Source organism: Vipera ursinii (genome assembly GCF_947247035.1).
Source record: "Vipera ursinii genome assembly, chromosome: Z".
In the NCBI taxonomy this organism is placed as follows: domain Eukaryota; kingdom Metazoa; phylum Chordata; class Lepidosauria; order Squamata; family Viperidae; genus Vipera; species Vipera ursinii.
The window spans coordinates 82,278,694-82,299,623 of NC_139517.1; the positions used below are offsets into that span (position 1 = coordinate 82,278,694).

General features: G+C 37.3%; 1 protein-coding gene across 1 annotated transcript in view; it reads left to right on the plus strand.

Annotated features, from left to right (window-relative positions):
* NEK10 (NIMA related kinase 10) overlaps positions 1-20,930 on the plus strand; it is a 126,442-nt gene that overhangs the window by 63,207 nt on the left and 42,305 nt on the right. Inside the window, exons 24-26 of the mRNA XM_083376121.1 lie at positions 7,578-7,653; positions 12,496-12,625; positions 15,270-15,340. Coding sequence (XP_083232247.1) covers positions 7,578-7,653; positions 12,496-12,625; positions 15,270-15,340 — 277 coding nt within the window. The remainder of the gene's footprint in view (positions 1-7,577; positions 7,654-12,495; positions 12,626-15,269; positions 15,341-20,930) is intronic.

Genomic DNA, 20,930 nt, shown 5'->3' on the forward strand with positions numbered 1-20,930 from the left:
ATTATTGAACTATCGATTAACTCAGCCGCCACATTGGTTTTTAAATATTTAAATGTAAAACTAGAAAATCAATAAAACTTTTTTTTAAAAAAAGAAATGTGGTAGCCCAAGAAATCCAGCTGTTTCAAATCAAAAGAACTTTTTTAATTTAGCAAAAAGATGATTTCTCCCCAGACTATTCAAACCTTCCCACACTTGGTGATTATGCCTGGTTTTGTCTGCCAAGTAGATCAGAATATCATCCAGATAAAACCCCACAAACTTATGAGTCACCTGAAACAGAATTCCTTCTCCCTATTGAGGTGTTATGAATCTTCAGCCACTCTGATCTCAGTATGATCAGAAAGTGGAGGTGCCTCATGACATAAAGGGTTAACAGCTTAGTGAGTTATAGTTATTCACTGAGGTGGGGGTCATAGCAGATGTAACTGAATCTGCTTTTAAAGACTGACCATCTTTTATCTTTACTTGCATTGGAGTGCTCAACAAGACTGTAGGGATATATAATACCTTAACTATTTGGAAGTCTGTTAAGTGAATCCATTAATAATACTTGTGGGGTAGGGACAAAACAATATACTGTAAATCTTTAGTAGTATATTGAGGGGGATAGTGTTGAGCTTTCATTAATGCTTGAATTCTCTCTCCAGCAAGCTCTTGAGACTCGAGTTGCTTATTTGCCAGGCCTTGGAATTTGCATCCAGGATAGATCTCTCATGGCTGAAGAATCTCTTCTCCGGCAAGCTTTGAAAAGGCACTTTCTGACCATGTACTCAGATTTTTCACAGTAAAAACTAAGTGCCAAGTCTCTGTGCCTCTGCCTTTCTTCTGTGGTCAGTGAATGTCTAGCCCAGGGGTCAGCAACCTGAAAAAGCAAAAGAGCCACTGGGAACCGGTTCCATCACACATAAAAAAGTGGGAGCCAGGTGCGTGCATCCACGCGCATGCATGCACAAAAAACCGTTTTGCACATGCGCAAAATGTTTTGCTTTTTGCGCATGCATGTGCATGGACGCACGCGTGCGGTTCCACTTTTTTTTATGTGGACGCACCTGCGCGGCAGCGGCGATGGGTCTCCCTGGTGACGGGCGCTAGGTTGCGGCGCCGCCTTCAGCCTGGGTGCTGCCGGAGGCACCCCCGGGACCTCCAAACTGCCACCCGTTCGGAGAAGTGCGTGCGCAGCTCTCCAAACCTTTGGAGAGGTGCGCGCACACCTCCGCACGAATGGGCAGCAGCGGTGCCTGTTTGCAGACCTGCTGCCACCGGTTTGGAAAGCTGCCGCAGCCCATTTGCAATGCTACCACCTTTGGAGGAAGGTGGCAGCACTGCAAACGGGCTGCGGAAGCTTTCCAAAAGGGCGGTGCCACCGCCCGTTCCAAGAGGTGCATGCACAGCTCTCCAAACCTTTGGAGAGCTACACGCGCACTCGTCTGAATGAGCGGCGGCGCCACCCATCTGCAGAACTGCTGCCACTGGTTTGGAAAGAGGAAGGTGGCCGCTGTACAAACAGGCTGCGGCAGCTTTCCAAACAGGCGGCAACACTGCCAGTTTGGAGAGGTGCACGCACAGCTCTCCAAAGGTTTGGAGAGCTGCGCGCACACCTCTCGGAACGGGCAGTGGCGCTGTCCTTTTGGAAAGCTGCCGCGGCTTGTTTGCAGGCTGCCGCCTTCCTCCGAAGGCGGTAGCATTGCAAACGGGCCACGGCAGCTTTCCAAACGGGCGGCGCCACTGCCCATTCAGAGCAGTGTGCGCGTACCTCCACCCATTCAGAGAGGTGCACGCGCACCTCTCCAAACGGGTGGCGCCACTCTCCATTTGGAGAGGTGCGTGCGCACCACTACCTGTTCGTAGAGGTGCGCGCGCACCAAGTGACTGGGAGCCGCAGGAGACAGCTTAAAGAGCCGCATGCGGTTCCGGAGCCACGGGTTGCTGACCTGTGGTCTAGCCACTCGTATTTGCCTGAGGTCTTCTCCTCCCTGTTCATTCCCTGTTGGCATCAGTAGCACAAAGGTTGAATAGTAACACTGAGTTGCAGGCTGCCTGCAACAATTGGGCCAGACACAAATCTCTTCCAAATATGAGTCAATATTAATGCAAATCTGTTAGATTTGGTCTAGAGTCTATGGAACCCCTTGCCTGATGAACTCACCAGCAGTTGGATCACTTGGACCCCATTTGAACTGAGCCATTAGAGCTACCTCATTCCACTCCAAATCTGCTGTGTGTCAACGCTGCTAACATCAAATGTTATTGCTTGACAAGAGATGAAGTAGATATTTCATATGTTAAACTTGTGTATTGCTTTAAGAGATTGAGTTTAAGGTTGGGAGGGGGGACGAGTAGGATTATACTTTCAAAGCCATCTAACTAAAGAAGATAAGACCTTGGCGGGTTTTCTAACAGAAGGGAAACTAATTCTTTAAATTAATTGGAGAATATAATTAATGACAAAATTAGAAAGGTGGAGAATTGTTTTTTAATATATTGTGCAAGGGACAGAGATTTCAGATTCCAGATTCCTTCGAGCAAGCATTTGCCGGTGTATTAGGCTAATAAAGGACTTTTAAGGTAAACAATGCCTCAGAGTCTCTTGAAAAGCCCATACGTCAGAAACTTGACACTGTGCCCTGTACTGCCATACCTTCGTTTGTGTGTGCTTTGTTGGAGTTCATGAATCCAGCCATATTTTCTCTTACTATATCCCTGAAGTGGCCCCTGAAGTTTGTCATGAGTTTCTGATATTTAGCTATAGGGTCATTGCATTTCATGATGTGGGAGGCCCATTGCAATGCTGAGGCTGTTAGGAGACTTAATACAACGGAGATTCACAACTGGTCAGTTGGAAATTCCACTGCTTGAATTCCCATAAACAACTCACATTGTGCTATGAGGTTCCCATCCATTCTGATTCTCCTTCAGATCTTTCTGACAAGCTGTTCTCTGTAAAATTGGCAGAGCTGCTGGAGCAAGTGAAAGTGCTGGGGTTATGGGCAGTGGGGGTTGAGGTTGAATTCCACATTTGTTGGGCAAGCTGGGGCATTGTAGCTGACGTACTGTGCACTTTGGTTTCCAAACTATTCTGTCACTGCATAACAGCATCCAATGTAGTTTGCTCAGTCACTACTCCAACTTGTGAGTCAGATACCATTCTAGTGTTTTTCACTGTAGTCTTTTGAAAAGTTTTGAGTGAGTTGAGTAGATGGATGTCAGGTACAAAAGATCAGGATCAAATGTGAAGTTCCAATTAAACTGTTTTATTAATCATGTCTGTTTTATTAATCATGTCTATATCCAAGAATCTGCTCAATTAACTGTTCACACTATCTTGGCATTAAATAAGGGTCAACAAAGAGTTGGATTTAGTCGGTTTATGTCTACATAAAACCTCTGTACTTATTCCACTTGACTCTGCCACCAAGTTCTGCCACTCCTTCTACAGCTTAATTATTCTTCATTTCAGTTTCTCTTGTTTTATTCTTTGGCTGTTGATTTTATTCTCTGATGACCTTGTTTTTTCTGAGGATCAGGTAAATGAGAAATTGCCTGGTTCAATACAAATACTTAGCATGGTTCTTGTTGACATAGGTAATGATCAGTCTGGTATGGGTTTCTGTAAATTATGTCTCACAATATTGTTTATGGGAAAGACACTTTTTGTCTGGCTCCTCTAATGAGACCAGTCTAGCATGGTTGAACCTTTGGTATAGCTTTCTTCTTCCTCAGAACACACAAACCCCACAACCATGTTAAGATACTGTCTCAATTATTATTATTACCTCGCTGTTGCAATGGGCCAGGAGAGTGTGTGTCACACCAGTGCTGCCACCACAAGGTGTGGTGAAGTTGGTTGAGGGGTGGAGCTGCCCTGTGTGCCCCACACCTGCTTATCTCAGGGCCGCCATAGCCAGGCCACTCTCTGCTTGGCGACTTCTCCTGCCATTTCAATGACCCAGTCCCTGGCAGCCTAGCCCCACAGACCATTTGTGCAGCAGTGGCCACCTCGTCTTCCTTCTCTGCCTGTCACTTGGATCCTGTGGCACTGCATTGTGCTGACTGCTCCCCTTTCACGGCCTGTATTGTATGGTTTCAATGGCGGCAGCTCTGCAGGCTGGTGGTAGTTCTCTGCATCATCCCTGGGCTGGTCCCCTTCGTGGCTTTGCCTACCCTGCCTGGAGTCATGGCAGCATGGCTGTGTGGGCAGAGCTGTGAAGCTGCCCAATGATGATGCAGAGAGACTACCACTGGCCTCCAAAGCTTTTACCATTGAAACCATACAATACAGGCGGCCAACAGAGAGCAGGCAGCCCGATGCAGCACCGCAGGACCCAAGTGGCAGGAAGAGGAGGGGGAGGCCATTGCTTGGCAGGTGATCTGTGGAGCAGGACTGGCAAGGACTGAAGAAAGCCCCTCCAATGGCAGGTGCCATCACTCCTGGCTCCAAAACAGTGGAGGGGGGACCGTGTAAGGCGACCGAGCCTTCTCCGCCCATCCTCCATAGCATAGCAGTCTGGCTTGGGAGGGAAGTGAAAGGGAAGAGACGAAGCAGGCAGCTGGGTCATTGAATAGGGAGGGAGGTTGCCAAGAGGGCAGTGGCCTGTATGCAGGGCCCTGAGGTAAGCAGGTACAGGGCACATTGGGCAGCTCCATCTTTCCACCTGTCTCACCTCAACTTGTGGCAGCACCAGTGCGACACACACTCTCCAGTCCCATTTCGGCCACGAGCAACCAGGCAATAGGATGGAGTGGGCAGCCGGTTGCAAAATAAGACGTCCCTGAAAATAAGCCCTAATGGGTGTTTTGGTCTCAAAAAAAATATAAGACCTGTTTTGATATTTGGGGAAACATGGTATCAGTTACATAAAAAGGAATTAAAGCTAAGTAAATAGCTGCATTGATTCAAATTGAAGGAAAATTGTGTTAATAACTTCAGCTGTCACCAAACCAACTGGAAGACTTAGAGAAATACATGTCAACTGTTACTATATGGTTACATTACACAAATACAGAATGTGTACATTAGCAGAAATTGTGAATAAAAGACCTACATTGGAAAAAAAATAACATAACTTATGGAAAGTCATTTACTTATTTTAATTTATGGGTATCATTCTGGCATAGATCTTATTTCTGTGATTCTCTGGTATGGCCTGAATACTTTTTGATGTGTGTTTTGGTCACTAAAATTATTCACCCAAATATAAATATTAATAAGACTATTAATACTATATTCCATGGGATTAAGTATTTGAAAATATACCAAGTCAGAATAATCTTTCTGGGTGAGATATTACTATTTCAAGGAAATAATAGAAATAGAAACTGTTGTATAATCCTTTGCAGTTCCATGAGAGAACTATACCATATGCAAACCAGCTGTTATAATTGAATTAATAGACAATGTAAAAATAACCATTTCTTTATTAATTCCAATTAAAAAACACTTGACAGCTCTAATCCATTTTTCATCAGAGCAGCCAAGGCAAAGTGATATATAGCTTCTGATTCAGCTTTTGTAACCCAAGAAATTGTAATATAATCACACTATGAGTGCAGATGAAGACTAGCGAGAAGGATTATAGGCACAAAGTTTTGCAATAGTCAATACATTAAATTTGCATTGAGAAATAAAGGGTACCGTATTTGTTTTATAAAGTGATATTGAAAAACTCATAGCTGATTTACACTCTAAAGGTTTTTTTAATCTTCCATCCTTTCTCTTTCTTTTGAAAATATGTTTAATATTGCCCATTGAGAATGTTTTAGTATATTTGAGAAACAATGAGAACTATTGTCACTAGTGCATATGGTATTACTGATTAATATTAATTGTGAGAGTAGCTAGATAAAGTAATAAAAGGCATAATCAGAAACAGAATAGTAATATTAATAGAATTCAAATTCTGCCATATGTTAAGCATTGACTGGACCATGCCTGTTATGATGATTAATGTGAAGCTGTCATTTCTGACAGCCATTTCTCAAGGTAGTATCTTTTTTCTGCCATATTGATTATCATTAAAAACAACAAAAATAGGACTTCTAGTGCAGAGCTTGGTCTTGTCATTTAAAATTTGAATAAGTCTGTCACTAAATATGGCTCAGTCTAAAATGAAACCTTATAAGTTTGGAGTTTGGGTTAATTAATAGCACTAAATAGAAGTGCTAATAGAACCCTAACCCTAACCCTATAAGAGCTTTGGCATCATTTGGAGAACATGGAGCGGTGCTTAATTATTAGCTATGTCAAATGATATTTTTATTTATTTTTAATGTTGGACATTTTATTACTTTTCTCAGACATTTTTCTCTTCTATAAGGCTGATCATATTGCTTATTTCTAAAGTTTACCTAGAATTTTAGTCCTAATTTATGGAGTCCAGAATGATGTTTCAGGGGCCATTCTGTTCTTTTGATTTCCTCCTCTAAGCCGACAGTATTGAGCTTGGTTGCTCCTACAACAGATCCTGCCTTTTTCTAAATTCTGACATTCTTTATGTGGTTAAGAAAATTACGAAAGAGGGCAAGTGAAGCATTAGGCAGGAGGATGTTTGACAGACAGTGAGATTCCAAAGAATGTGTATTTCATCCTTCTTCTGTGTCCACCTAGAAAATTATGTAGACCAGCTAATGGGGGAATTATCCAGTACAATAACAACTCATGAAGATAACAGAGACCAAAATATCTCTCTGTCCTCATTTATGCTTCACCAGGGATTTGGAAAAATAAAGTGCTTTGATATTAGTGCATTATAAAGTAACTTATTCTGGCGCTATATATAGAAATGATATATGCATTTCCATCTTAAGATGTGCTGTGTTACAGAGTGACTTTACCTTTAAACAATACCTTGGGATTTTAAATGAACATACCATTCCTTTAATTTTATCTGGTTAAATCATACTATTCTGGTTAAAGAGTAAGTATTGGTAATTATATGTCTATATTTGCAAAAGCAACTCAATGTCCAACTGATTGTATGAAGGCCAAAGCTGATGAACATAGCAATCTTGTCTCACTGCTTTTCATAGCTATTAAAGCCAATATTGCAAAGTAAATCCCACAGGAAAAAAGAAGCTCCTTCCTTACAGAGCTAATGTAAGGAAAAAATTGAAACATAATAGCCCAGAGACAACTAAAATATCTTAAGTGACTTTTTAAAAGATTACTCTTGTTATTTTACTTTTGGATTTGACTTCAAGAAATTACAGTATTGCCAAGAATGCTAGCTGACATAGTTTTAAAAAGTAAAAAATATTTCAGTATTTATTTAGCTGGTATGTTTTGTGGTTTGGCATTTGTTCAGTTTTAATCTTCATAAATGGATTTTTATACATATTTAAACAGTGTTTCATTTCCATGCTGCTAAATTAGAATTGTGGCAGGCAACTGACTGAAAATTGTTACATTTGATTGAAATTCATTTCAAAGGCAAATGCAGAAGATGAGCAAGTTGAATTAATAAAGGTTAGTGATATAAAAGGATAAAGAAAAATAGTCTTCTACATGAACTTTTATTATTTTTGAAACAGTGAATCTTCTATAAGAAACATAATGTGCTTTTCTTCTATATTTCCAGCTGACTTTGGTCTTGCAAAGCAAAAACAGGAGAACAGCAAACTCACTTCAGTTGTTGGAACTATTCTGTACTCTTGGTAAGAGAATATTAGGTTTAAAGTTTGGAAGTCTTTTTTCTAAAGTGTAATTACTTCTTCTGAATGTACCAAGATATGATGAGTAGTAGACAAAATGGTTATGTTCAGATAACGTCATATGCCATGGTATGGATTACTGACACGTCTGCTTGTGCTTGCTGGTAATAGCTTTTATGAGGTTGAATCTTGCCCTATTCCTGCTGTTCATGGGGATTAGCTATGGGTTACTAACAGAGTTCATCTGTTGCTAAAGTGTGTTTTGCCTTAAGTCAAAGAGACTTGGCTTAAGTTTGAGAGACTTATAGACACTCACAAAATGGTTGGTATGGTGGGACACCACTTTTTACAAAATACCTCTAGTCTAAGTTTGTTTTTATTTATATCCTGACTTTAATATTTATTATAAATAATTCAAGATGGCAAGCACACCTAATATTCCTTTCTCTTCCTACTTTCCACACAACAATAATCATGTGCTGTAGAATGCCTGGCCTAAAGTCCCACCACAGCCAGCTGTCATGCCTAAGGTAGAATAGCTCATAATCTCCTTAACTACTATACGAAAGTATTGGCCAAGCTATTTTTAATAATTTCTTGCCACGTTTCAAAACAAAACATTTTGTTCACCTTTTAATTTCTAAGAATGGCTCATGGTTCTGTATGTGACCCTGAGATATTGTTGGAAATACAGATAATGTTTAAGGCTGGAACGGACACAATTTGTTTTCTTCTCATTGCCAACCTCTGTTCTGCCTCATTATTGAGGCTGAAGAGCATGCTTACTGTTTTATTGCAGATTATGTTAAGGAAAGAAAATAGTGGATTCCCTAGCTACATTTCTCCTTCCACTAAGCATCATCTGCCAGCAATAAAAAAGCTTTATCAATAAATCGTCTTAATGTATACTGGAGCAGAATTGGGCAAATATAGTCAAGTCTTTCTTTCTATGGAAATATGCACAGAGTACATATTCTTGGGGCTTTTTTTTCCTGGAAGGATGCAATTAGCTGGGTGTTAGGCTTTGCCTATTCCTATAACATATTCCTGTAAATAAATTTCCTTTTCATGATAGTTATAAACTACTTCAGTTATTATGCTCAAATCAGATGCCTGTTCTCATGAAAGCTGAGGTGCACATGCAGAACTTAAATCTCTTAACAGTTCTCAGGGGAAAGGAACAGCCTAAACTAGCCAATAAATCTTGACCTCTGATCATCATCCAGCCAAATACTAGATCACATGTAAAGCAAGAGGAAATCAGAGAAGGAAGGAAAACACTTTAAATCTGGAACAGTTAAAAATATCTTTAAGCTGTCTCAGCTGTCGGGTAGGAGATGAAAACAATGTCATAAGGACATGTAAAAAAAACATGATTACCCAAACTGCAGTTAGGGAATTGCAAAAAGGTGCTCCTACCAAACATAATTTTTAAGGAAGATTAAAGAAATCTCCATTTATAACAGTCACCACAATCTTTCTGTGGACTAAACCTGGTGATGACCAAAAATAGAACAGTATTGCATACTGTATTCACCAGGTCTCAGTGTTGACCTTCACACAATTCCCATTAATATTAAATGTTTAAATAAATTGCCTTTATTTTTGTACTGTTTAAATCATTTTATATATTATACATATAGATTGTTTTTAAACATGCAGTTTAAACACTGTCTAATAAATAAACAGTGATAAATTGTGTACAAGCAATTATATTTAATCTACCTCAGTGTTCTCAATGTAAATGGAAGGAACTATCCATACAAGGCCTAAATAAGGAAGCATCCTTTTCACAGTGGACATACAGGAGGGTAGGAAGTGGGACTAAAAATTTTAGCCCATCAAAGAAAGTAGGACTAAAGTTCTTAGCCCATTTTATTACGGTAATATTATTTTACAATTTGAGAATTTATATTTTCTATCATTAGGCATAATTTATTTTGTCAGAGGTTTAATACAAGCATTTTTTTTGTTATAGCTTATTTCCTATGTAATTTTTGATGCCTTGATGCTGAAATATGATGGTATTTGTAGGACTCTTGGGAATGAAAAAAGAGGGCTTCAGAACTAAATTTGATGGGTCACAGATTGAAATGCATAGTAATGTATTTAGCCAGTTACCCTCTCTCTCAAGTCAATCCATTTCACAGGTTTGTTCTGGACAAAATAGGAGGAAGAAGGAGTATTAGATATATTCACTGCCTTGTATTATTTATAAAAATAATGAAATTGGATTAATAATGAAATAAAATTTATTTCTTGTTCGTGCCCTTTCTCATTCTGTAGCTGAAATGGTAATATATTCAAACAGATCATAATGTGTGCTATTTAGAGTTTCTTCTGAAGCTGACTTTGAAGTTTCAGTTTTGAGGCTAACCACTAGTTGGGAAAGATTAGTTATAGATTTAACTGTATTTTGCTGTAAGGTATAATCCTATGGGTAGCTTATTTCTTTATTAATTGATTTCTCCTGATTTTATTTTGTATAACTTATTTCAAAATTCCAAAGGAACTTTGTGTTTCGATGAACTTGACCTTACTGTAGTATACAAAAACCTCTCTTCTTTGAGATTTTCAGGGACACTACTTTATGTTATCATTCAGCCTATTGTAACTTTTTTCAGCCTCATTCCATTTTTTATTATAATTTCTTCCATAATTTTTATTTCATTTAAATATTTATCCCACTTTTTCATATATAATAGGAAGTGGTGAATGTATTAATACTCCTTCTTCTCCTATTTTTCCACACAAAAACAACACTGTTAGGTGAGTTAAATTGAGAAAGAATGACTGGCCCAGTCATCTTCCCAGATTTTTTTGTGCCTAAGGCAGGACTAGAATTCACAATGACCTGGTTTTTAGGCCAATATCTTAACCACTACAACATTTTCTTATTTCTTTTCTTATCAAATATTAAATAAAACAGAATTTGGTGCATTGCTTTGGGAATGCAAATCTTATCATCTACAATTATCAAAAATAGTTACTTATTATAGAAATTTACTAATTTATATAAATGTAAAAGGAAAACATAAATTTGAAAAAAGTTAATCTAGACAGTAACTATAGGTTTGTAACCAGGGTACTGGTGATTTTGCTTCTTGATTAGAGTATGAGATATGTGACTGGAAGGTAATATTAGATAATAATGACTTTTATGAATAAGTTCATTTCTTGTAGAATTCAAATTCTATTGATTTCATGTTATTTCTTTGACAATGAAATAGAAATGGTTGCCTCCTTCTGGGATGCTTTTACATCCTCCCAGACTATCCCACTGCAGGTCTACCTTCCAAAAGCTAATCAATTCTGGCTCTGTTTAGCCTCTCGATTAATGTAAGATTAGCCAGCTGCTGTCATGTACAAAAATTAATGAATTTATTCCATACTTATTGAAGGGTATTATCTAGACCATTTGCTACAGTTTTTACAAAGCAGTAGTTAATTTTTTAAATGTTAATGTTAAATTAAAGTTCTAAGTGGAGGAGGGTATTAATCGGCATTTTAGAACAAATAAATAAAAACTGGTCGCAACCAATCAAGCTCCCAAAAATGGAAGTGATATCTGATTACATTGCAGACAATTGCCTTAGAAATGTGAAAAGGCAATTATTAAATGATTGCATTAAAAAATTCGCTATTGATAGGATACCAACAAGTAATTCAAGTAATTGCAAGCATGTTTGTTGCATTTTGTAAAATAACTAGTGTTGCCAGTTTTGATTATAGTTCTGACAAAAGGAGCAATGATGCTGCCATGTTAGGATTACACGGGTAACAGGCGCTCCAATTAGCTGTTTTTAGACTAAAGGTCACATAAAGATGGAGAATAAGTAAGTAAAAAAGAGATAACAAGGAAAACTTGGGTGAAAGAGAGAACAATTCATAAAGAGAAGGGAAGACTGAATGAAATGTAAGAGGATGCGGGGGGGGAGAGAGACAGAATGATATATTGTGAAAAACTGAGAAAAGGAGTGAGAAAGAGAAAAACTGAATGAGAAGGGGCACAGAAGTGGGAGAATGATAAAAGCAAGAAAGATCAAGCAAAGGGAAGAGAATGATTGACTGAGTGATTGAGATAATCCTGAGTTCTGTGAAATGTTGGGGTTCTTGGCAATATTGAAAATAATCTCTCCTGCTTTACTGCAGAAAAATCCACCCCTCTCAGAGATGAGGTTCTGGCAGATATCCAAACTCATAAGTCTGGGCATCTTCCAAAATTTGCCTCCTTCCTAATAATCCATGTTAGGGATAAAGGTAAAGGTAAAGGTTCCCCTGCACATGCGTGTTAGTCATTTCCAACTCTAGGGGCCGGTGCTCATCTCCGTTTCAAAGCCGAAGAGCTAGCGCTTGTCCGAGAACGTCTCCGTGGTCATGTGGCCGGCATGACTAGACACCAAAAGCGCACAGAACGCTGTTACCTTCCCACCGGAGTTGTCCCTATTTTGGTCCCTGTTTTGCTATCCCTATGTTAGGGATAGTAACTAGCAATTTTTCTCCACTAGCAGGAAATCCAACCATCACTTTCCTTAAGTTGTCCTACATTAAAACTGAAAGAATAGCACCAGCTTGACTGTCAGAATTATACTAGCATACTTTTGTGCTGCAAGACTGAGGAAATCACATTAATGCTATTATCAGAATGAATTCTACCCCAAGTAATTTTAATAGGCTAGGTTGGGAAATCGAATAGCCATTATCATTCTACATAAACTTTGAATTGTTTGTATTTTTATAGATTTTTTTTATAAACTCTTCAGGATTTTGATGGTAATGTATATTTGCTGATCTCTCCTCTGTCCTTTTTGTATTGCATACAGTATTTTGTTTTCATTTATGCAGCCCTGAAGTTGTAAAGAGTGAACCATATGGTGAGAAGGCTGATGTCTGGGCTGCAGGATGTGTTTTATATCAGATGGCAACACTCAACCCTCCATTTTATAGCACCAACATGCTCTCCTTAGCAAATAAAGTATGCAGGTTTGCTAAATGAAATTATACCATTTACATTTGCATATTTGTTTCATTTAATTGCTTTTTTAATCCTATATTTGTTATACCACATGGAAAATGTTTTGCAGGCAGAAATCCTGCATTTCATTAGGATTTTATAGCAGGTCTAGAGAAACAGCTTTGATAATTATTCTGACATAGATAAACTACTAGATTATATATATATGAAATATTCTCCAGATGCCCTAAATTAAATACTGGACTAAAAGTTTTGATGACTTTGGGCCTAACAGGCGTCACCTCAATCTCTTTAACTTCCCCCCCCCCTTTATTTATGAGATCTAATGTTCTCTGAGCTTGGTGTTTTTCTTGGAGATGTCTTATTATTAAACTAGGCAACATCATTAGCCTAATTTGGTAATGAAATGTTTGCAAGAAAACCACCAAGCTCAAAGAGCACCAAGCACCCCACAGTTCACTACTCAGGTGACCCTGAGGGCACAGACAAACCTCCAAGTGGCCTCAGTGATTCTCTAAAAGTATGCAAATAAACAGCTGTCTTCTTGGATGAGAAGCGAAATATCTCCAAAGAAAAACAAGAAAGACCATTTGCCTCTGAAAAAGCACCTTTAGGACAACCAGAACCTGGATGAGGGAGAATCTCCATAGACATCTAACACTGATCTATGATCCAGTGGCAAGTGCTATGTCCCCTGTGGCTTTCAGAGAATTAAAATAAACCAAAACTAATAATATTCTTCTCCATAGTCTGCAAGATTGCTTAATCCTCAGAGTTTATGTTTACAGTAAGAATTTCTAAAATGTGACATATATCTTAAAGAGGTTCAAAATTAGCTTTTAAAAGGCATAATAATCTCAGATACCAAGGATTCTCTATAAAGAAACCTACAAACTAGAAAAAAGTTGACAGTTATTTAGCTGCTTCATAATTTATTTCATCAAATCACAAATAAGGTCTGTCTGTGGTTATAAAGGAGCTGTTCCTACTATTGCCGGCCAAGAAGCAATGCAAAGCTATTTCATTGTCTTCTCTTTCTCTAAAAAAAAAAAAAGAAGAAAAAAGAAGAAAACCCGCCCAAAGAATTCTAAATGACAAATCTTCTGGAACTCATGTAAAATCCCAAAATATACTCATTGCACAAAAATGCTTCATATGGAAGAACCGTAGCTTTGGAGCTTTTGTGTTAAACTGTAAATCTCTAAATAGATTAAGCATGATTGAGGGACTGTGTATTATACAACTGCCTGGACATTAAAATAATAATAATAATAACAATAACAACAACAACAATTTTATTGAATGTACACCAATTGGCATAGATCAAAATGAAATTTTGTTGCATACAGCTCTCAAAGGGCCACCACCTCTGATACACATTCCTTGTTCATGGCCAGCTTAAGTTTAAGAACATCCATTTTAGTTTCTAGGGAGCAAACGATGTCAAACAGGATAGATGGAAATGGAGCATGTGGATTAGCCCTCAAATTAGCTTATAGTCCTGCACAACACCTTCACCTCCTTTCCTTTTTCCGATCCTGTCTCTTCCACCTTTTCCTTAAAGGGTCCTTTTCGCCCCTAGAGCACGCTGCTTTTGCTGCCACCTCTCACTCCTCCAAAAGCCTTTCTCCCTTCCTCTGGGCCTGCTGACAGCCTCATCCAGTCCCTTCACTCCATAAGCCCCGGGACCTCTCCTCCTCTGCCTCCTTTGGAAACAACCCTGATTCGCAATAGAATCCGTTGCTGTGCCAGCAGTCAGATCTTGCTGCCGGCAGTACAATTTCAAATAGCGCAAATGACTTTTAACTCTCTCACCAACAGTTTTGAAACAGCTAAAAACTTACCATACCAGCAAAGATTGTCGTTCATATGTTAGCTTAGTCCCACTACGTTGCTCAAAAACATTAAAACCTTCCCGATTATGTGGATTATATCCCTTATATCCTTCCAAAAACTTTTCACCTTCGAGAGCCAATGCAGCCACAGCCGATCCAGGTGCCGCCAACTTAGAATCAAGAAAATATGGAAAGTATTTCTTATGTTGCTCGTGCATCACATATCTGTCCCAGGCTATACCTTCCCCAGGATTTGGATGAGACTTCATTATCTTTACCATTTGAAAATTATCTAAGAAATTATTTATTCCACAAGACTTCTCATTGTTAATTATTTTTTGCCTTGTTTCAATTAATTTAATTTCCACACTGCATTCTATATTTTGATTATGGTTAAAATATATTTTGTATACTTGATTGAATAGAAAGATGGATATAAATTAAATAATTGCATTTATTCAGATGAAATTGTGGGTCCAATTGGCAAAGGAATGCTCAGGACTGCATTGGTTGGAAACATGCGGACTTCATCCTGCAGTGCATAAACAATAGCTATGATGATGATGAAATATGGATCATTATTTATATTTTTGATTATTTTTGAATGAGTTCCTTATATGAGTATCACATTTGTAAAGCAGTTTATTTACATATAATCAGATGTAAAAACTGCACATATATCTGTTTCCATTGTTTGTAAATGACAGCTATAAGAGGAAGCTAATTATGTGAAGTATGCCATGCAGATCAAATAGAAAATTACAATATAAAAATCACTTTAAAAATGACAGCAACTATTTATTTTGCAGATAGTAGAAGCTGTTTATGAGCCAGTACCAGGAGGTATGTATACTACAAAGATATCAGCTGTCATAAAAAGGTAAGTATGGTTTTAAATCAGTGCATTTTTCCACTTTTATTAATGAACTTATTTGATTTAAACAGCATTCAGTCTTTGCCTCTTTATTTATTTTATTAAATAATATATAGCTTTTTGGGGGGGGTGTCTCTTTTGTAACCTTGAATGGCTGTTAAGTGACTATCATAACTTAAGATCTACCTATAAAGAAATATCAATTGAATTTGAATATACAAAGTAGTTGAATTAAAACCTAGCGATTATAACTATAAAGAATTAGTGGTAATCAGTAATTGCTTTCCAATAAAAATAATAAACTAGACCTTATATCACTTATTAACAAAATATAACTAATTAAATTAAATTAAATTAAATAATATGCATTATATAAGCATTAGAGGTATGTTACCAATCCAGAAGTTACAAGTCGCCAATCAGAGGAGTATCTCTACTACTCAAAATCAGATTTAAAGTAAAACAAAGTAGTATGTTTTATTTTCTCATTTCTAATCAATATTTGTAAGGAGAATTTGTTCTAATTCTAAGATTTCTTTGAGATATAATCTTTCCAGGACAGTTCAATAAAGAGAAATATCTTATTGTGCATAGGATTAACTTTGGAAGACTTGCTGAGACATGCAGGGTAGAAGATTGGAGATACAAAATACCTTCTTTTAGAAGCTGTGCAGGTTTTTATTCCTTCGTTCCATCTCCTGCTTTAAATAAACAAAGTGGTAGCTCCTGCTGTCATTACCTGCCTTCTAAGTAGTACCTCACTGGCATCTGTCTTCTAACTCCAGTGACCCAGAGTGCTAACACTGGTTACTAACTTTCTAATGATTAAAAAATAAAAATGAGAAACTTGAATTTTATCTATAGTATCACCTCATAATTATGTAGCTTATAAGTATAATGTCTATAGGATTGAGAGCTTTACTCGAGATATGAACCAATCTCACAAAAGATAAAAGAAACAATCTGTATTTTAAAAAGCTATAATAAAGTATTAGAATTATTTAATTTTAAGGACAAGGAAGAGGAAGTATTAAGTATGCTCACTACCTTGAGTTATTTATAGAAATAATAAAGGAATAAAAATATCTCTATAAAATGCAGAGATTTGGTTTTGAAAAAGGTCCTCCAAGAATCTACAGAAAGATTTCCAGGTGATATTATTACAAATCATAAGTAGATTCTAAATTTAAAATAGTGTCTGAACTTCTCTGGAAGAAAAAATAAGGACTGAAATTGAATATTTAATGTCATAAATTATACATGGAAATAAAAAGGCAAAACATGAAACTAGCATTCAGATGCAAAGAGAGATCAAACTTAGCACAAATTTATAAATAAAATAGATAGATTTCAATACATTTTATATATTTCCACAGAAATATAAGAGTCCTGAAAAAGATGTTTCCTTAACTTCAAATAATTGATTTTATTTTATTGTGCCATGCTTTTTCAACTTTTGGGCAAGTTAAACCTTAATTAGAGACTAAAAATGAAAATCCTACAGACAATTTCTTGTTTGAAAAAGACTATTTTTTTCAGCAGAAAGAAAGGCTAGGATATCCTCCTATATGCATATGACAGATAAATTAAGGAGATCTCCAGGAAGGAAAAATGCTTGCCAGCAAATTAAATTAAACAGTACCTATTTTGACAAATGTGTATCTTTCAAGTAATGGCAAAAAGATATATCTAGATTTATATAGGAATGAAAGAAATCAAGGGTTAAATATACAGTTCTTCAAGATGCAAAAGAAAGAGGAGAATTGTCTGATTCCAAATTGTATTTTGTAGCCTGCTGTTTGGCTTGTATAAAAGAGTTGTGGTGTTGAGAAATAAGAGAATGTTAGAAGAACACAACTCAAGGTTTAAATGGCATGGCTTTTTATACCACAATAAAATAAAATCAATGTAGATGTTAAAATCATTGTTAAGAGTTACATATTAAGAATTTGGAACTGAGATTGTGCCCAAAAGTATCTGTATTGGTTTTAGCATAGAAGCATTTTATAAAAAAAACCACGGGCAAAGGGAAGTGATTAATAGAGCAAAAATAAAATCAATGTAAATGTTAAAAATCATTGTTAAGAGTGACATATTAAGAATGTGGAACTCAGGTTGTGCCCGAAAGTATCTGTATTGGTTTCAGCATAGAACCATTTTATAAAAAAGCCATGGGCAAAGGGAAGTGATTAATACAGCAAAATTATGGAGAATTTAAGATAAAGCCAAGAGAACAATTAATTGCAGGGGGGGTTAGTTTTCAGTAGTTTTCATATGCACAGTTAAGAGAATGATTTATTATAGATAAAAAGTAGGGGAATTAATCTATATAATGTGGAACTTGGAATTGAATTATGTACAACGATAAACATATAATGGCTAAAATGTATAAACTACATTGAGATTTGAAATGGAATAAGAACAAGTAAAAAAATGGAGGATAAAATGGGATAAGAATTTTGATTACAATATACAGATGGACCAATGGGAGAGAATGTGGCTAAAGGGCTGAAATTCATATTGCTTTATACCGGTAATTTAAGAGATTATGTTTACAAAGAGATGTATCATTGGTGTATGAGAAAAATAATCTCAGATGCATAAATGTACTTTTAATCAATGTTGAAAATGTGAAAAACATGAAGGGATATTTTACCATTTATGATGGTCTTGCAAAAATGCGAAAAAGAGTTGGATACAAATTCACATGATGATGCAAACAATTTTAAAGATTAACATACAGATAAAGCTAGAACTTTTTAAACTGGGACGTATGGATAAACAGTTAGGAAGACTTATGAGATACTAGTTTTATATTGGAAACTGCATCAAGACTACTATATGCACAAAGTACAAAAACACTGAAATACCCACAATCAAGCTGTGGGTTGTAAATATGGGCAGAATTTTCATTATAATGTTTTGTATCCTCTTGGCTTTGTTTCTTCAATTTGTTTTTTTTAGTAAATTGCTTTCTTATAAAGGCTTTACTATCATTTTATACTGTCCTTATATCTGAGTCTTTGTTAAGGTTATTCTCAAAAAAATCTTTCATATTCTTTTTTCAGTTTTCCATCATTGATTCCTTTCTGTAACAAAATTAGCCACCATCTATAAATTCTAATTCTTCTCTTATTTGTTAAAGTCATTGGATTATGATCTGGAATGGTCTTTGACACTATCTTCATTTGTTAACACATATGACAAGATTTGTTAGAAATCCAAAACCCATGTATTCATGAAAAATATCTGACTCTAGAGAAATAAGTATATTCTTTAAAATCTCAATTTCTTTATTGAAAAGTTTTACAGTACATTTTATTTTCAACAAAACAAAACAAAACCCCTCCCAACCCCCTCCCCTCTTCCCAACCCTCCCCAACACCTCCCTCCCTCCCCCTCCCCCTTCCCCGACTTCCCCAAGCTAAATACAAGGTATAACAGTAAAAACAATCATAATCTACCATATGCAAACAACAATAACTATTAAATCTGTCGCACTTTAACTCTTATAAAATAACTACAAGCAATATAAATATCACATCAATATTTATTCAAATGCTAAGTGAAACTTTTTAGTCCCATATTTATTCTGGATGTAATCAATCCATTTTTTCCACTCCACAATATATCTCTGTTGCGAATGGTCTTTCAAGTACGCTGAGATCTTTGCCATTTCCGCCAGGTTGGAAACTTTTAAAGTCCATTCTTCTATAGTCGGCAGTTCTTCCTTCTTCCAATATTGCCCTACTAAAAGTCTTGCTGCCGTAATTAAATTCAACATCAACTTAGTGTCCACAACAGTAGTGTCAGTAGTAATACCTCAATTTTTATGTTGTCATACATTTGTAAGCTCATAGTTGTTCAACATTTCAAAAAATGTTGTTGTTAGCTGTGAATTCGTGTCCAACCCATCATGACTCTATGGACAACGTTCCTCCAGGCCTTCCTGTCCTCTACCATCTTCTGGAGTCCATTTAAGCTCACGCGTACTGCTTCAGTGACTCCATCCAGCCACCTCATTCTCTGTCATCCCCTTCTTCTATTGCCCTCAATCTTTCCCAGCATTAGGCTCTTCTCCAGTAAGTCCTTCCTTCTCATTAGGTGGCCAAAGTATTTGAGTTTTAGCTTCAGGATCTGGCCTTCTAAAGAGCAGCCAGGGTTGATCTCCTCTAGGACTGACCAGTTTGATCGCCTTGTATTCCAAGGGACCCGCAGGAGTCTTCTCCAGCACCACTGTTCAAAGGCCTCAGTTCTTTGGAGCTAGGCCTTTTTTATGGTCCAACTTTCACTGCCATACATTGCAACTGGGAAGACCATAGCCTTGACTATACGCACTTTTGTTGACAGGGTGATGTCTCTGCTTTTTAGTGTGCTGTCAAGATTTGCCATGGCTTTCCTCCCGAGGAGCAAGCGTCTTTTAATTTCTTGGCTACAGTCCCCATCTGCAGTGATATTGGAGCCCAGGAAAATAAAAATCTGTCACTACCTCCATTTCTTCCCCCTCTATTTGCCAGGAATTGAGAGGGTCGGATCCCATGATCTTGGTTTTCTTAATGTTAAGTTTTAACCCAAGTTTTGCACTCTCCTTTTTCACCAGCAACAAGAGGCACTTTCTGCCATTAGAGTGGTATCATCTGCATATCTTAGGTTGTTGATATTTCTTCCGGCAATCTTAATTCCAACTTTGGATTCATCTAGCCCTGCCTTTCTCATGATGTGCTCTGCATATAAGTTAAATAGGCAGGGCGACAGTATACAGCCTTGCCGGACTCCTTTCCCAATTTTGAACCAATCAGTGGTTCCATGTCCAGTTCTCACTGTTGCTTCTTGGCCTACATATAGGTTTCTCAAGAGACAAATAAGATGGTCTGGTACGCCCATCTTTTAAGAACTTGCCACAGTTTGTTATGATCCACACAATCAAAGGCTTTAGCATAGTCAATGAAGCAGAAGTAGATGTTTTTCTGGAACTCTCTAGCTTTTTCCACAGTCCAGCATATGTTGGCAATTTGATCTCTAGTTCCTCTGCCTCTTCGAAATCCTGCCTGTACTTCTGGTAGTTCTCGATCCAGATACTGCTGGAGTCTAGCTTGTAGGATTTTAAGCATAACTTTACTAGTGTGAGAAATGAGTGCAATGGTGCGATAGTTTGAACATTCTTTGGCACTGCCTTACTTTGGAATTGGAATGTAAACTGATCTTTTCCAATCCTGTGGCCACTGTTGAGTTTTCCAAATTTGCTGGCAAATTGAGTGTAGCACTTTTACTGCATCGTCTTTTAAGATTTTGAATAGCTCAGCTGGAATACTGTTACCTCCACTAGCTTTGTTGTTGCTCAGCTTTTCTAAGGTCCACTTCACTTCACATTCTAGGATGTCTGGCTCGAGGTCAGTGACCACCTCATTGTGATTATCAGGGACGTTAAGCTCATTCTTGTATAGTTCTTCTGTGTAATTTTGCCACCCCTTCTTAATCTCTTCTGCCTCTGTTAGGTCCCTGCCATTTTGGTCCTTTATCATGCCCACTTTTGCATTAAACGTTCCCTTCATCTCTCCAATTTTCTTGAAAAGATCTCTGGTCCTCCCTATTCTAT